The sequence below is a fragment of the Abramis brama genome (genome assembly GCF_963993115.1).
Source record: "Abramis brama genome assembly, chromosome: 1".
Lineage (NCBI taxonomy): Eukaryota > Metazoa > Chordata > Actinopteri > Cypriniformes > Leuciscidae > Abramis > Abramis brama.
In genome coordinates, this window is record NC_139963.1 from 12,857,037 (window position 1) to 12,873,037 (window position 16,001).

General features: G+C 37.0%; 2 protein-coding genes across 5 annotated transcripts in view; one reads left to right on the plus strand and one right to left on the minus strand.

The window, feature by feature from the left end:
• The window catches only part of LOC311086025 (platelet endothelial cell adhesion molecule-like), a 30,530-nt gene extending 24,008 nt beyond the window's left edge, over positions 1 to 6,522 (plus strand). For 3 of the 4 annotated variants that reach the window (XM_084118665.1, XM_084118667.1, XM_084118666.1), the window contains 2 exons: positions 1,938 to 2,219; positions 5,984 to 6,522. In XM_084118665.1, coding sequence (XP_083974791.1) covers positions 1,938 to 2,219; positions 5,984 to 6,291 — 590 coding nt within the window. In that variant the 3' untranslated portion in view covers positions 6,292 to 6,522. Of the gene's footprint in view, positions 1 to 499; positions 579 to 1,937; positions 2,220 to 5,983 lie in introns of those variants that run through there. The other variant, XM_084118668.1, reaches the window with a different exon arrangement.
• Positions 6,523 to 6,675: 153 nt separating this feature from the next.
• LOC311080931 (tripartite motif-containing protein 16-like) lies at positions 6,676 to 12,084 on the minus strand (the record flags this gene model as incomplete). Its single annotated transcript, XM_084111178.1, has 4 exons — positions 6,676 to 9,913; positions 10,161 to 10,208; positions 10,658 to 10,817; positions 12,070 to 12,084. 4 exons carry the CDS (start codon positions 12,082 to 12,084, stop codon positions 9,390 to 9,392), a joined length of 747 nt encoding a protein of 248 aa, XP_083967304.1. The 3' UTR covers positions 6,676 to 9,389.
• Between the last annotated feature and the right edge of the window lie 3,917 nt (positions 12,085 to 16,001).

A 16,001-nucleotide genomic window follows, 5' to 3' on the forward strand; every position in this document is an offset into this window, starting at 1 on the left:
AACTGATGCTCATCAAAGCATAATTCTACTAATTCTATTTTAGCAGCTGTTGCTGTCCACTTATAGTGGATATAAAAGTCTACACACCCCTGTTAAAACAGCTGGTTTTTGTGATGTAAAAAAGGGAAATAAATCATATCAGAACTATTGCATGTTTATTGTAACAGTTGCAACCTCTACAATGTCACTGAAAACAGCTGTTTTAAAAGGTATGTTGCCGCCTGCATTTATTTGTGTGTGTATATATATATATATATATATATATATATATATATATATATATATATATATATATATATATATATATATATATATATATATATATATTTAATAGGGGTGTAATGACCCAGACAGCAACATAGTGTCGGCCCAGATCCGGGCCACATCTGGTACATGTGGATTTAACGCGTACCAGATGTAGGCCGGTAGCCTGACGTCCTCATACTCAGATTCTAGTCAGAATGTGAGTCTGATACTGCTCCATTGGGCTGTGATTAAGGGGCGTGTTTCAACCGAACCAGGAAAGAAAATGCCTCTGCACTCAGCTGGATAGACCTACAACCAATCAGAGCAACGGAGTAAGTGACGTATGTTCTTCATTCATCTTTCCGATCGACAAATGCCTTGATCGCGGTTCTCTGTTCCTCTTTTTTAAAATTAATGCAATGTCGATATCTTCTATAACAGACGCGATGGCGGAATCTACACATCTCAATTCTCCAGCGGCAGCCATCTTTGTTGTAAACAAATTCAACACAAGCGCTCTTTGGTGACGTGGATGATTACGTTACTGTTGATCATCTGTCCATCATTGTATAAAGCCCACCCTGACAATTTGATTGGTCCGAACAGCTCTGGTTCGAGCATAGTTGCTCCACAACGGATCAAGTCCAGACCGAAATTCCCGACCTCAGATGTTGGGGCTAAGTTTGGCTGGTATCCAGGCTAGCGGGCCGGATCTGGGCAGACACTATGTTGCTGTCTGGGGATACACGTATTGGTATTGAACCGGTACGCATTACAAACCGAACGGTTCGTTGGACCATTTTTCCTGCCAAACAAAATTTTGTTATTTCAAATGTAGGCGCGTAGCAAGTGCGCTCATAATGTAATGCCGCGACCACAACATTGCCCAACATCAAATGACAAACGTAATGAAAGCGGAACGGAACTACGCTACTTGTTATTTTGTGCTTCACAGACCGTTTATCAGTTTGGACCAATGCAGCGCGAGCCGATCTTGATCAAGCGACACTGTTACTACACAGCGCTAAGAGATCCAGTAAAGAAAGCATTTGAATTTGCCACTTAAGTAATAAGATCGCTCCGAGATCTAGTGAGAATTACTAACGGATCAAATAGCGCTGACGTGGAAACCAGGAAGAAACATTGTGCTTTCAAGTAACGTTACGTTGGTTTTATTTCGACATTATGAATAAAATTGCTGCCCTCAAATAGTAATCTGAAATAAAATAAACCTTTGTTTATTACTACTACAATATTACATTGCATTTTTTTATAAGGAGCTGTTTTTGTTTTATATGCTCATAAGAAGACTCAAGTATAGCTCATTGCTCAGAGTAAAAAATGACCATACTTTATGATGTTAGTTTTTAATTAAATTTTTTTAAATCAAGGACATTTCTCTGTCATTTCTTTCTTTTTGCTTTAGGCTATCAAAAACGTTCCGAACCGTGACACCATTGTATCGTAACGAACCGAACAGTGAATTTTGTGAACCGTTACACCCCTAATATTTAACCACACATGTTTGCAACTATTTTTTATTTATTTTTAAATTCGCACCAATAATGTTTGAGATCTGTTTGGATTTGGAAAGTATTGCATGTTTTTTGTTGTTACCACTAAATTTTGTAGTTGATGTGACTGACTATGGTGAGTTCAGGGGTTAATAAAGAGTTTTTAAACTCATGCAGGTCTTCAAGTCCCCACGCTGAAGGTGAAGTCTGATATCATTTCTGAGGGGGAAGACATCACTGCCACATGCAGCGCACCAGAGGAGACGGGCAGTCTGAACTTCTATTTCTACGAGGACGATCAGGAGGTCAAGCGAGTCTCTAGTATGAGCAACTCTGTGACGACCACTCTCACCATGCAGAAGCTCAAAGACGTCTACCTGCACTGTGTCTATGTGGTTATCATGCATCCTGACGCGGGCTTCTCCAACAAAAGCAACACGGTGAAAGTGATTATAGAAGGTAACATCATGTACATTTTGCTTGGTCAAAGAAACTTCGGTAACACTTTAGAATACTGTTCCTTCATTAATGAATAACTACACAGGAACAAATGAGTAATGCACTATTAACATTGTAGTAACTACTATTAACTAACAAGAAACTCTGATTAACAAATTAGTAAGTCATAGCGTTCAGTCGAATGTGGTAGTTCACTATTAGCTAATCAATAACTACTATTTTTCATACCTCACTGAAGACTACTAAGAACTACTATATACAGGTTCATAATTAATATTAATAATGCATAATATAATCTCAAAAGCTTACAATGACTTCAGTCAATATTAGGTATTTATCATGTTTTTCACTTTAGAATACTGATCCAAATAATTAGTAGTTCCTTTTGAATGATGTAGTAATACTTGAGTCATTACTAGTGGGTTACCATTACCTTTTATTATAAATTATGCATTATTCATGTTAATTATGAACCTCTAGATAGTAATTCTCTGGGAGGTATGAAAAAAATAGTAGTTATTGATTAGCTAATAATGAACTACTACATTCATCTGAGCGCGATTACTTACTAATTTGTTAATCAGAGTTTCTTGTTAGTTAATAGTAGTTACTAGAATGTTAATAATGCATTACTCATTTGTTCCTGTGTAATTATTCATTAATGAAGGAACAGTATTCTAAAGTGTTACCGAAACTTCTTCTAAAGACCCATGCATGAAATCAAAAATGTTGTTTTGTGGCTTTTAGTCCACATCTGTTGGCTACACTCAAAATTATTTTAATCTGTTTTTAAGGGTTAGTTCACCCAAAAATGAAAAATTCTGTTATTCAATTCTCACCCTCATGTCGTTCCAAACCCGTAAGACCTTCGTCCTTCTTCGGGACACAAATGAAGATATTTTTTATGAAATTTGAGAGCTTTCTAAACCAGCCATAGGCAGCAACGTCACTGCAACTTTCAAGGCCCAGAAAAATAGTAAAGACATAGTAAAGACAAGGGGTTCAACCTTAATATTATGAAGCGACGAGAATACTTTTTGTGTGCAAAAATCCTCCAAAATAACGACATTATTCAACAATCTCTTCTCTTCCACGTCATTGTTTAAAAAAATATTTTCCTGACGCTTCATAACATTAAGGTTGAACCACTGTAGTCACATTAACTATTTTAATGATGTCTTTACTATCTTTCTGGGCCTTGAAAGTTGCAGTGACGTTGCTGTCTATGGAGGAATCAGAAAGCTCTCGGATTTCATCAAAAATATCTTAATTTCTGTTCCAAAGATGAACGAAGGTCTTACGGGTTTAGAACGACATGAGGGAGAGTAATCATAGACAGAAGTTTCATTTTTGGGTGAACTAACTTTTAAGAATTATGCATTCAATTGTATGACTGATGGATTGATCAAATAAATGCAGCCTTGGTGAGCACAAGAAGCTTCTTTAAGAAACATTAACAATCTTACAGAGCCCAAACTTTTGAATGGCAGTGTAAATGCTGGTCATTAATATCAAAATTATTTAATCATCTTTCACTCATGGATTATTAGGGGCCAAGCCCCGAAGGGGCTGAGGCACCTATTGTATCTGTTAGTTTTCTTATTATTATTATTATTCCGCAAATGGGAGTCTATGGCAGCCCTATGAACCGTACATAGGAAAATGATGAAATTTGGCACACTTGTAGAGATGGCCATGAATAGTAATTGGACCAAATTTGGTGTCTCTAGGACCAACTCTATAGCGCCACCAGCAGTTCAAAAATTCAACATTGAAATGGTTATAACTTTTGAACCCTTTGATCTAGAAAAATGAAACTTAGTACACCTGATTCATCTCATCATGCTGATCAGAAACAATATCTTACATTAAGACTCCACCCATTACAGTAGTGGCCATTTTGAAAAGTACAGTATGCAGTTTTTTTGCTACTCCTCCTTCAAAATTGGTCTAATTTTGTCCAAACATGTGCTCAAATGATCTTCGGACTGAGCCGCATAAAAGTACTGTCCCCGATTTTTTTGCTATACTGGAAAAAAAAAAGTTATGATGTCGCAAACTTAACGAGGTCGACCCAAAATTGGTTCAGAAGCTATAGTTCGGCCAAACTTTGATCAATCGAAACAAAAATTGGTACACTTCATCGGAAGCATGATCTGAGGTTCCATGCCAAAGTTGGGAACAGCGCCACCTACGGGTCATGAGATATGGAAAATGCATATTTTGGCCAATAACTTGTGAACGGTTTGTCAGAAAATTATAAACTTGGTGTCTATCGATTCCTTGGGTCATGACGAATCCGTGAATATCGATTTTGCCATTATGGGATGTACCACGTGTCCGCCATTTTGAATTATGTCATAATTTGCAATATCTTTTAAACTATTTGAAATTTCTAGACCAAATTTGGTATGGATCATCATTAGCATGGCTCGAAAGTACCTGATAAGTTTGATCACAGCGCCACCTAGTGTTCCAGAGATATCATTGTTTTTTGAAAAAACGCTTATAACTTTTGCTAACATTGCTTGAAATTTGATTTCTTTATGTCAATATATTCCTTGGCTTATGCTGATTTCAACGATATCTCATATGTTATTTTTCAACAATGTGACTGGCCGCCATATTTGAGCGAATGTAAAACAGTTACTCCTCCTTCAAAATTGGTCTAATTTTGTCCAAACATGTACTCAAATGATCTTCGGACTGAGCCGCATAAAAGTACTGTCCCCGATTTTTTTGCTATACTGGAAAAAAAAAAGTTATGATGTCGCAAACTTAATGAGGTCGACCCATAATTGGTTCAGAGGCTGTAACTTGTGAACAGTTTGTCACAAAATCATAAAATTGGTGTCTATCGATTCCTTGCATCATGTCGAATCTGAGGATATCTATTTTGCCAGGATTGGATGTACCACATCATAAGCTACATTAGCATTAAGTTAGCTTAGCATGCTAATCTGGTTAACTTGCTTTTGTGTGCTCATTCTTACACTGAAGCCTCTCCTCTGCAGTCTGTGATTGTACATCCTCTGAGTGGCGCAATGTGCTAAACCAAGTGTCATGAATCCTTAACCAATATGGTTGTGGGTTCGAGTCCTGTGTGGGACAACTTTAAAATTTTGTATAAAGTTGTCATTTCAATTCCTTCTGGCTCTGCACTGCTGTTGGTGCTTAAATGCTCGCTGCACTGCTGTGCTTGGTGTACATTTACATGTATATTCAATTTCTGCTCTTTTTGTTCTTCTGGCTCCGCACTGCTGTTGTTGCTTAAATGCTTGCTGCGCTGCTGTGCTTACAGTACTTGTAGATTGCTGTATTTTGTCTGCTTGCTGTGCCTTGCAGGGCTTGGCCCCGTATTGCTGCTTGCAGCTATATTGTTATTATTATATTTATTAATGAACAAATAATACACTTTATTTAGCCAAGAGAGTAATGATGCATCTTATAATACATAACATGTAAAATAAATTACACTGCATCAGTGTTATTATACTATCATTGAGATTTTATTCATATTTTAAATGTTTTCATTTTAATCATAGTTAGTTTTAGTAATTTTGTTGTGTGTTTTATATATTATAGACCATAGTTTTTGGTCATTTTTATTTCAGTTTTAGTTTTTGTAATTTTAGTTTTAGTTTTTTTTTTTTTTTTTTTTTAATGTTAAAGTTTATTTTATTTCAAGTAATGAACTATTTTATGAACTATAATAACCCTCCACTGCATGATAATAAACTAAATTTTTCTGACTCACTCTTTAGAACTGTTCTCGAAGCCGATTTTGAGACTGAGCACAGATCAGGTTTTTGAAGGGGAACGCTTCACTCTGACCTGCCACAGTGCTGTAAGCTCCTTGGAGAAGATCAAAAAAGCGGACATAAAGTATACTTTGCTGAAAGAAGATCGGCACATTTATTCAGGGGCCGAATACTCTGCCACTGCGAGCCTGGCCACCAATGGGAAATACTCCTGTATGGCAGTGGCTAAAGGAGTTAACAAGACCAGCCAACCACTTGATTTAAAAGCTAAAGGTGAAGAGTTCATGCTTTTGCCAAATCTCCGGCATTAGAGGACATGCATATATTATCCACATTATCAATAGATTGTTATAACAAAGCATTTTCCATTATTACTATGTTATAATATTTTATAACTTAGTAATAACAAAAGATGTTTGATGAACTAGTAATACAGTCACGCACCTTACAGGGAATCTAAAGAACTCTGTGGAATGGAAAGTTTCTATGGATGTTAAAGGTTCTTCATGGACCCAATGCAAATAAAGAACCTTTATTTTTAATTTTATTAATGGCCTATATGTTTATGTATATGTTTATGTATAGTGTGCCTTTAGACAATGAAAGCTCTGATTCAGTAATTATTTTGCAGCATCACTCAACACTGAGCACTGAACGCATTTATTAGGGTGTTTTACTAAAATAAATGTTGATAAATTTAGCCTAGGCCACTGATGTTTATTACTGTGTCCTGTTGTATGGGTGCGTATTATAGGTTTCCTCAATTTCTAACACTCTATAAATGATTCAGTTGGCACAATTTCCCAAACCATTCATTCAGTTCTTAAAACAAAGACACATTTCTCAAAACACAAATGTATTTCACCTGTTTTCACACACATTACACATTTTCTTCATGATTTCTGCAAAACTCTACACAAAAATGTCCTGATTTTACAAGAGTTTAATCCAGCCCGCTCTCATCCCAAGGCGTCATATACTGACGCTTTTGACATTTCATCTACATCCAACGCACATGGCACCCTTTAGCATCAATATGAGACGCAGATAGATATGGGCCAGAAGACACCTCCTAGCGGTCTAACCCTACCCCAGACCTAAACCTACCCATAACCGAACAAAGCTCTGTGCGTCTCATATTGACACTAAAGGGTGCCATGTGTGTTTGATGTAGACGAAATGTCAAAAGCGTCAGTATATGACGCCCTAGGATGAGAATGCGTTGGTTTAATCATGTTCTCATGATGATCAGACTCTCCACACACTCATAGTTAAGAACCCTCTGATGCTCTTTATTTATGTCTACACTCGTGTTTTTTGGGGTCTCCAGAGACCCCAGACAATAACATTTAATTTTGTAACAAGATAATAGTTTTTTTTTTTACAAATGTAATTTTATTCTGTTTGTTAATGTTTTTACTCAACATTTGTGCAGTTTTTGGAGAATTTATGATATCTTTTAAATTTCTATAAATAAATAAATAAATATTTATTTAAATAAGCTTTTTACAAAAAAACAGCATTTGATGTAAAATTCACTTTATAAAAGACCCAGATTTCTAACTTTCATTCATGGGGATAACATGGATCATTTTAAATGGTTTAATGTAACATTTTTGGAAAATGCAGTAAAAAAAAAAAAAAAAATCACTTTAACCACTAGTTGGCCATAGAGCTCCACTATATGCTATTTGCTATTTGACTACCTGAAAGATATCTTTTCACAAGTTGGATTCAGTTGGATTCATATCTAAATATTATAAAATCACAATTATAACAAAAATAAAATATTTTTGTCAAAGTTTAGCATTTTTTTGTACTGAACCCTCACCCCCCCCCCCCCCCCCATAATTTTGACAAATTATAGCCCTACAAATGTTCCTGTGTGTGTGTGTGCATGTGTGTGTGTGTGTGTGCGTGTGTGTGTGAGTGTGCACATTTTCAATGTGTCAGTGTCACCAATTTATTTTTGTGGTGGTACTGCATTTTGGATGATTTTATTTGACAAATGATAAGAGAACAGTTTTTATAGTCTCAAAAATGTATTCCTCTATATGTGTGTGTGTGTGTGTGTGTGTGTACGCGTGTTGTGAGCAAAATAATTTAGCATTGTGGATGTTTTTTGCATTGGTGGAAGTGTGCCACTTTATTTGTGCCATTTCTGTCGATGTGTTCTGCGTTGTTTCTGATTTTGATGATGAATTTTGTCTATTTTGATTGCGGGGTCTCCAGAGACCCCGAAGACCACGAGTGTCACAATTTTTGTCACGCTAACATAAAAACAGATATCATTCCAATTTAATTTTTTTTTTGTAGATCTAGAAAGTGTGAAGAGCCGTAGAAGGTTTCATACCATTTGGACAAAGGGAACATTTTTTTTAATTTGAGCAAAAGTCATTTGGGGTCAAAAAGACCCCGTAAACCACCTGAGGGTTAAGAAGAAGAAGACAGACAGAAAAGAAAAAGCACAGAGTAAATATTTTCATATTTTACTTTTCCTTAATTTCATAAGCATCCTTTATAAGAATTATTTCATCAACAACTTTATCAAACGTTGTGAAAGTCATTTATTTCTTGTAAAGAGTTCATGATTTCCATCCCTTGTGACCCAATATCTGAAATCTCAGAAATTGCTTCTTCATCCCTCATCTTCTGCATCACAATTTTCCTCACATTTTGAACTGTGATTGTTTTCCAGCACTATTTTCTCCACTACTAATGTCATTTTCCACATCTTCACTCCTTACATTGTTCACAACCGTTATTTCATTTTTTAAAACCACACTATCCTCAATCTTTTCACGAGTTCACACTTACATAAAATTAGAGGGGGTAAAGTTTAATGCGTATTTTGCGTGCTGTTCGGCCCGAACGCAGAGTACTCCCCCCATATGTAAGTGTTTAGGACTAGAAGCGTGGAGAAGGGGTGGTGGAGGGATGCTGCTAAACTGTCAATGGATTGAGGTGAGACTGCTGAGCATATATATACCTCTTACCATTAATTGCTGAGTGCTCTCCACTTGTGTTCTGTGGAACACAATCTGAACGTGCTCCTCCCGAACTTTGTTAATAAAACATGATTTAATTTTGTAATGAGCCTTCTGTTTTAATATTTTAACTGAAAGATACTTTTGATAATAAAAATGATTTATTATGTCACTACAAAAAAAAAAAAAAAATGAATGAGATTTTCATCAAAACAGAGTTTGAGAAAAACACACACACACTCACACACACTGTCCTTACTGTCTCAATGAGGATTTGATACATTTATTATGTTATTTCAGTGAAGTTCATCAGTATTAATGTAATGAAGAGGAAATAAGAGTCTCTGTATCTCACTGTTACTGATTTATCATGCAGCTCAAAGTATTATGGGTAAAATCTCTCTACAATCTGTTCTGAAACATCAACACAGTTTCACTGATGATCCAGAACAAACCCAAAACCCAGGATAGAGCGTCTGAGTGAATGTGGTCTGGACTGTGTGGATGAGGCTCATTGTGTCAGAGACGCTGTAGAAGGACAAAGTTCCTGCACTGTGATCCACATACACTCCTATTCTTCTGCTGATGGACTTTACAGGGAGAGAAGTGAGTTTCTTATTGTGTATGAATGTGTAATTGGAGGAAGAGCCGAACAAACTCCAGGACTCATCATTACCTCCAAACCAACGCTCATGACCCGATCCCTTCCTGCTGATGCTCTTATATGACACTGATATACACACACCACCATCTCCAGTCCACTCAATCTCCCAGTAACAGCGTCCACACACACTCTCTCTACACAACACCTGAGAATAATAATCAAATCTGTCTGGATGATCAGGATACGGCTGCTCTGTGTCAGTGTTAGTAATCACTCTGTTCCTCTCAGACAGACTGAGGAGTTTATTCACTGTGTTCAGATCCAGAGTGAGCTGATGGGAATCTGATGGAGAGAAAACACATCAGAAACAGGAATTATGAATCTGTCTGATCTTTTAATGTATCTGAACTCTTCATGAATCAATGTTCAATGTATCATCAGTGTCTCAGTACAGCTGACCAAATATCCTGTGCAAATCATCATTTACATGATCAATTATAAAACTCTTCTATCATGATTTATTTCTCCTTCTACAGGAAGAACATGAACACATTCAGTGAGTTTTTCTGCTTGTTTTCTAGAGACTCACATTGTAGGAAGTCGTTCCTGGTCTTGGGATTCATGTTGGTGAAAGTGACTGTGGAAATAAACACACATGAACAGTGTGAAGAGAAATGACAAGATAAAATACATCCATTTCTGAGACATTTCTAATATGATGCTCTATAATATTAGATGATGGACTCATTTCTGAGAGCAGATTAATAATCTCCAGGGGCTTCATTTATAAAACACACACATCGGATTGATCCTAAATTGTACTGTGTATATAAACGCTTGTACACGATGATGAGTCCGTATTTCTGAATCATCAAGAGATATTTGTGGCCGTTCTGTAGGAGGATTTGATGGACTTGAATTTAATTTATTAATAACTGTGATTTAAAACTGGAATTGATTGCATTTAAGGACATTTTTCTGCAAAATGGACATTTTATAAATCGTAGGAACATTTCGGAAACGATTCTACGTTCAGATTTGGGATCTTTCTCCACACGTCTGTATAAACGAGGCGCAGGACTTTACCTCCGTCTGAGATCTTCTTGATCTCCTCTTTGCAGAAATCCTCCAGTTTGTCTCTCAGCTGACGGACAGATTCTCTCACGCCATCAAAAGAGGAGAGAGAACTGAAGGAAACGTCGGGTTCGTCTGTAGATTCAGGAGGTGCTGAGAGAGACTGGAAACTCTACAGAAAACAGAAATCAAAACTCATCATCTCCACACTCCACGCCAATAACCTGCACTATATCAGATCTGGGGTGCGTTTCCCGAAAGCATCTGTAGCAGATTGGGTATTTCCCTTTGTTCCTCCCCCTGGCGGAGAACTGATTTATTTGCCCAGTAGAGTTAGTGGTGTCAGGTAACCGGCTGGTGACTAATTACCATGATTACGCTCTAAATAAAAATGCAGCCTTCATATGGCTGGGGATGTTACTTTTTGCATCCTGGTTGCCTGTTCCTAGTGGAGTCGTGTGGTTTGGGGCATTTATTCTGCTCATTGTTAGATCAGGTATGTGGATGAGTGGAATATGGAATGTGATTTTATAATATTAGTGTGTAATTTAAAGCTTGTGTCCTGCAGTCACTACACAATTTGAGTGCAGCGAGAACCTGTACAGTCGTGTTAGAATCATTGTGAACGCAGTGAGTATGATCTCTTTCTAGTGGATCGTTTCATGTTTATAAAAAAAAGTAAATTTCACTGCTGTGTGTGCGTACAGGTCAGAAGGAACGTGCATGACAGGCTTGCTTCCAGCTCTGAGCGGTGTAAGCTTCTCTTTAATGGCAAGACGCACGGCCCCGGATTACGCTGCTGTTTTGTTTCCATTTTGTTTTTATTTTGAATGTTTTATTTTCATTAATGTTCTTGTTTTGTGGTATTTTCTGTTATTTGTAATTAATGTAAGCGCTTGGGTCTCCTGTGGCCAATGGTAAAAAAAGGGTACTTTGCCCGCCTCTTTTTTTTGGGGTGTAGTGTTTAACACTTGAGTGTGAGTTTCTCATTCCCTTTCTAGTGTGCAACACCAGTGTGAGTGGTTTGTTGTAGCGAGTGATTACTGTTTGAGGCGGGGCAGGATTCTCTTTCCCTGTTAGTGTCTTTTGACGACCCAAGTGCTGCCCGTAGTGTTTAAATCTTTATTTTTCTTTAAGTACCTTTTTTTTCTCTTGTATGTGCCGGTATGTAAAAGGTAAATGTATTGAAGGTACTTATTAGTGACTGTCATGTGCATTATATTTTAATAAAATAAAAATTGTTTTAATTGGCAGAATTGTCTCAGTCCTCTCTGGAAGGAACGAACCTGGGGTTTAGATTTTCTGAGTACTAGTATATCCTGGGGTGAAAGTCCCTAGGTGGCGTAGTTGGCTACAGTTAAGACTTTGAGTATCTTCACGTGAGCTTTTGCTTATCTTGGTTACCATCTTGCTCTCCGCCTCACCTTCGTGCCACACATCGTTAGCCAACTATGGTCGCAAGTTCCGTCGTTATCAGCATAGTTCAACGATTTGGTGTTTCCCGAAACCATCGTTCCAACGAACGTTCGCAAACAGCATCACAAACTTGGGTGGTTGGAACGACAGCTCTCGAGCTGTGGTTAGAAGCATAGTTTCTAGTTTACATGAGATGTAGAATTAATAAATCCTTATCTTTAGCAAAAATAAGCAAGCTGACATTCAGTACAACCCGTGTTATTTATTTAGAATACATACAAATGTAATTTGCGTCTTTTAGTTTGTCAAGAGATTTAAAGCACCGTTTTTGAAGACTGCGAATGTGCGAACGTGCTCTACTATGTAAGAACGAGCCAAATATTGAGTCTGGTAATAAAGCAAAATAACTGAGAAAAATTAGAAATGGTCTTCAGATGCCATGTCTGTAATCTAGCGTTAAAGGGATAGTTCACCTAAAAATGAAAATTCTGTCATTCCCACATAGCAAACAGACTTGGCCCAAATATGGCCTCATCATGGCACTGCTGGCCTGTTGCCGGCACTGGCATGCATCATGTCAGCCAACTGTGGGCCATGTGTGGCAATGATGGCACTGCATGCATGACGGCAGACAACATTTGGGCCGATTGTGGATGGGAGGTGTGTGGCCCAGATCATGTCAGCCAACTGTGGGCCAAGTGTGGCAATGATGGCACTGCATGACGGCAGACAACATTTGGGCCGATTGTGCATGGGAGGTGTGTGGCCCAGATCAGTTTAGCGATTATGGGCCATACTTTGTGTACGGGACAATTATAAGTATTTAGGCCGCTACTATTATATTCAAGGATTGTCTCCCCCACCACCACAATTTTTCACGGGAGAAATAAAACAGTTTAAAGTGTTGTCCATGGATAGCGCAGTTATCAAAACTACGAAAGAGATGAAATTATTTTAATAATTAATAACAATAATAATATGAATTGACTTATGAGTCAGTGAAAAAAGCTATGTCCAGAAAAAATTATAAATAATTATAAATATAGCATTTAGTTTTCAGAAGTGTTCACAAAATTCAATAATCATTTAAAAATTCCCAAATCCATTTAACCTGAACAAAATATACATTTTCCTAACATGACAACTGAGTTACATGTTTTTAAATTATTTATTTTAATTTGTTTTTATGAATTTCTAATAAAAAAACTTAATTCACATACAAACTAGTCTAAAGTTTTCCATACTCTTTAGTTTAAGAACCACAAAATCATGTTAAAAACTTACTATATATATATATATATACAGTATGTGTATATATATATATATATATATATATATATATATATATATATATACAGTGGTTAAAGTGGGATTTGGCAGCTGGGGGAACCCTAAAATTTTGTGTAGGTGCAACAGGGAAAAATGACTCACGTGGGACAACATACTGAGTATTGTGGTATAGCAATACTTTTTGGGACAAGAGTGTCACTGTGGCACAATACTTATTTAATACTCATTTTAATGTTTTTATTTTGGTCCATCTACATCTACACTGATAAGATGACGACATTATGTTAAAATTGCTGAACACCACGATATGGAACACAACCTTGTTTTTCACAATGTAAATTTAAAATAAAAATGGGAAGTCAAAACTGACTGAAATGTGAGGTAGGTAGGGGGGTTCGGGGGCATGCTCCCCCTAGAAAATTTTGATTTCTCTGACTTACAAATGTGAAATTTAGAGCTTTTGAAGGCAAAAAAAATAAAAAAAAAGAAAGAAAAGAAAAGAAAAAGATAAGAAATAGCTTTAAAACTTTGTCATTAGATATTCAACAACCTGCTCTCATCTTCATCTTTCTTTTTCTCTCAGTCTTCTTATCCTGCCCTATTTCTTCCACTCCTAAAGCTGAACTTTGACATATAGTCTTTTCATTTTCGTCTGTGTGAGTGAAGAAAGTAAACATAGGCTCAACTTATATTTTTATGAATCATTTTTTGAGACAAGTTAATTGACTCAAGGCTACCAGGAAAGCTGTAGCCTAAGTCAATATTGCCAATATGAACCTTCTACAAGCTTTGGGATTTGAAAACGTCTGTTTTTAAATGTTAAAAGTAATTTTAAATAATACAAATTATAGTCTACGTTTAACGCAGTTGGTGTAATTGGCAGACGTTCCCTTAGGCATCAAGCACTGTGGAAACGCGTCAAAGCATTCTCATGTATAAATATATATATATATATATATATATATCAGAGCCGGACAGTAACTGAGTACATTTACTTGAGTACAGTACTTAAGTACAATTTTGAGGGATCTGTACTTTACTCAAGTACATTTGAGAGGCAAATATTGTACTCTTTACTCCACTACATTTCTATCCATAGCTGTGAGTACCCGTTACTTCTTCTAAAAAAAAAAAAAAAAAAGGAAAAAAGAAACATCTCGGAAACCCTCTCAAATGTGATTGGATTGTGCAGGCGCCACTGATTGGGACAGCCTATCAGCAATCACCTTCAGCTTTCCATGGACGAAACAATGGATGAAGATGCAGCAGGTCCATCCCGGGAGCAATATTTTTTTTTCCCAGGATGGTAGGGGAAGACTCATGAATATTCATTAGGGAAGTCATCCCTGATTGGTCTTAACCCCAGTGACGGGTAGGTTTAGGGGCGGGGTTATGGAGGTCATAAGACCCCCAGTGACGGGTAGGTTTAGGGGTGGGGTTAGGGATAGGTCATCAGACCAATCAGGGATGACTTCCCTAATGAATATTCATGAGTCTTCCCCTACCATCCTGAGAAAAAAAATATGGCATCCCGGGAATGTGCCAAGCCGTGGCCCCACCTCGCCAGACTATTTAAATTTTCTGAACAAGTTAATGATAGTTTTCGCTTCAAGTATTTGCTGTGTTTACCAATGTAAGCACTGTGGCAGTAGTAATGCAATATTTAGAAAATGTACTCTTGTACTCTTGATACTCAAGTACTTTTAAAAACAAGTACTTTAGTACTTTTACTTAAGTAGACATCTGACTGTAGTACTTTTACTTGTACTTGAGTAAAATTTAGCAAGGGGTATCTGTACTTTTACTCAAGTAATGTAGCTGTGTACTCTGTCCGCCTCTGATATATATATATATATATATATATACTATAAAAATAAATAATAAAATATATTATAAGGGAAAACAAATGTCCAGCGAATATCGAACCTAAAACTAACTGTAGTGCGCTCAACCACCGTGAGTGCATTTCACGCATTAGTAATCGCTGGCGTTCAGCGGGGAGGGGAGACGTGAACCGGTGTAGATGCACTTAAATCAGACAAGAGAACTGTAACTGAGAACGTAACGTCGGGAAGCGTGTTTGTGAAGGCGGGCCAGGGGGTGGTATTCAGTTTTGATTTGATGAATGATGAGAATCATTGAATTTGATAAGAATAATTTGATTTGATTGGAATCTATTCATTTATTAATTTATCTGAGGTGCCGGAACGCAGTTCCGGACCGTTCCGGCCCACTTTAACCACTGTATATATATATATATATATATATACACAGTTGCATAAATATGTACAGTTAACTGTGCAGTGAACTATTGTTTATTTTGTGCGATCTCCATGGTAACAGCAGCTTTCTGGTTGGTGGATGAGGTTCACGTGATGCGTCGTTTGAAATTTCTCCCACTGAAGGGTGAAGAAGACGTCTGACAAACCGAACCGCTGTAGGTAAGTGAAGCTATTTTGTGCACGACCCTATTTTTTTACAGTCTATATATTGTGTACGACCTAACATTAAATGCAATACATACAGCAGATATGCAACCACATGGGTTCTCTTTTGCACTCATGCCGCAACAGATCAAGCCTGCGATGTGTTTATAGCTCTCTTATTTTTTTTTGTATTTTTATTTAACCTTAACCTCGATTAAAAATCG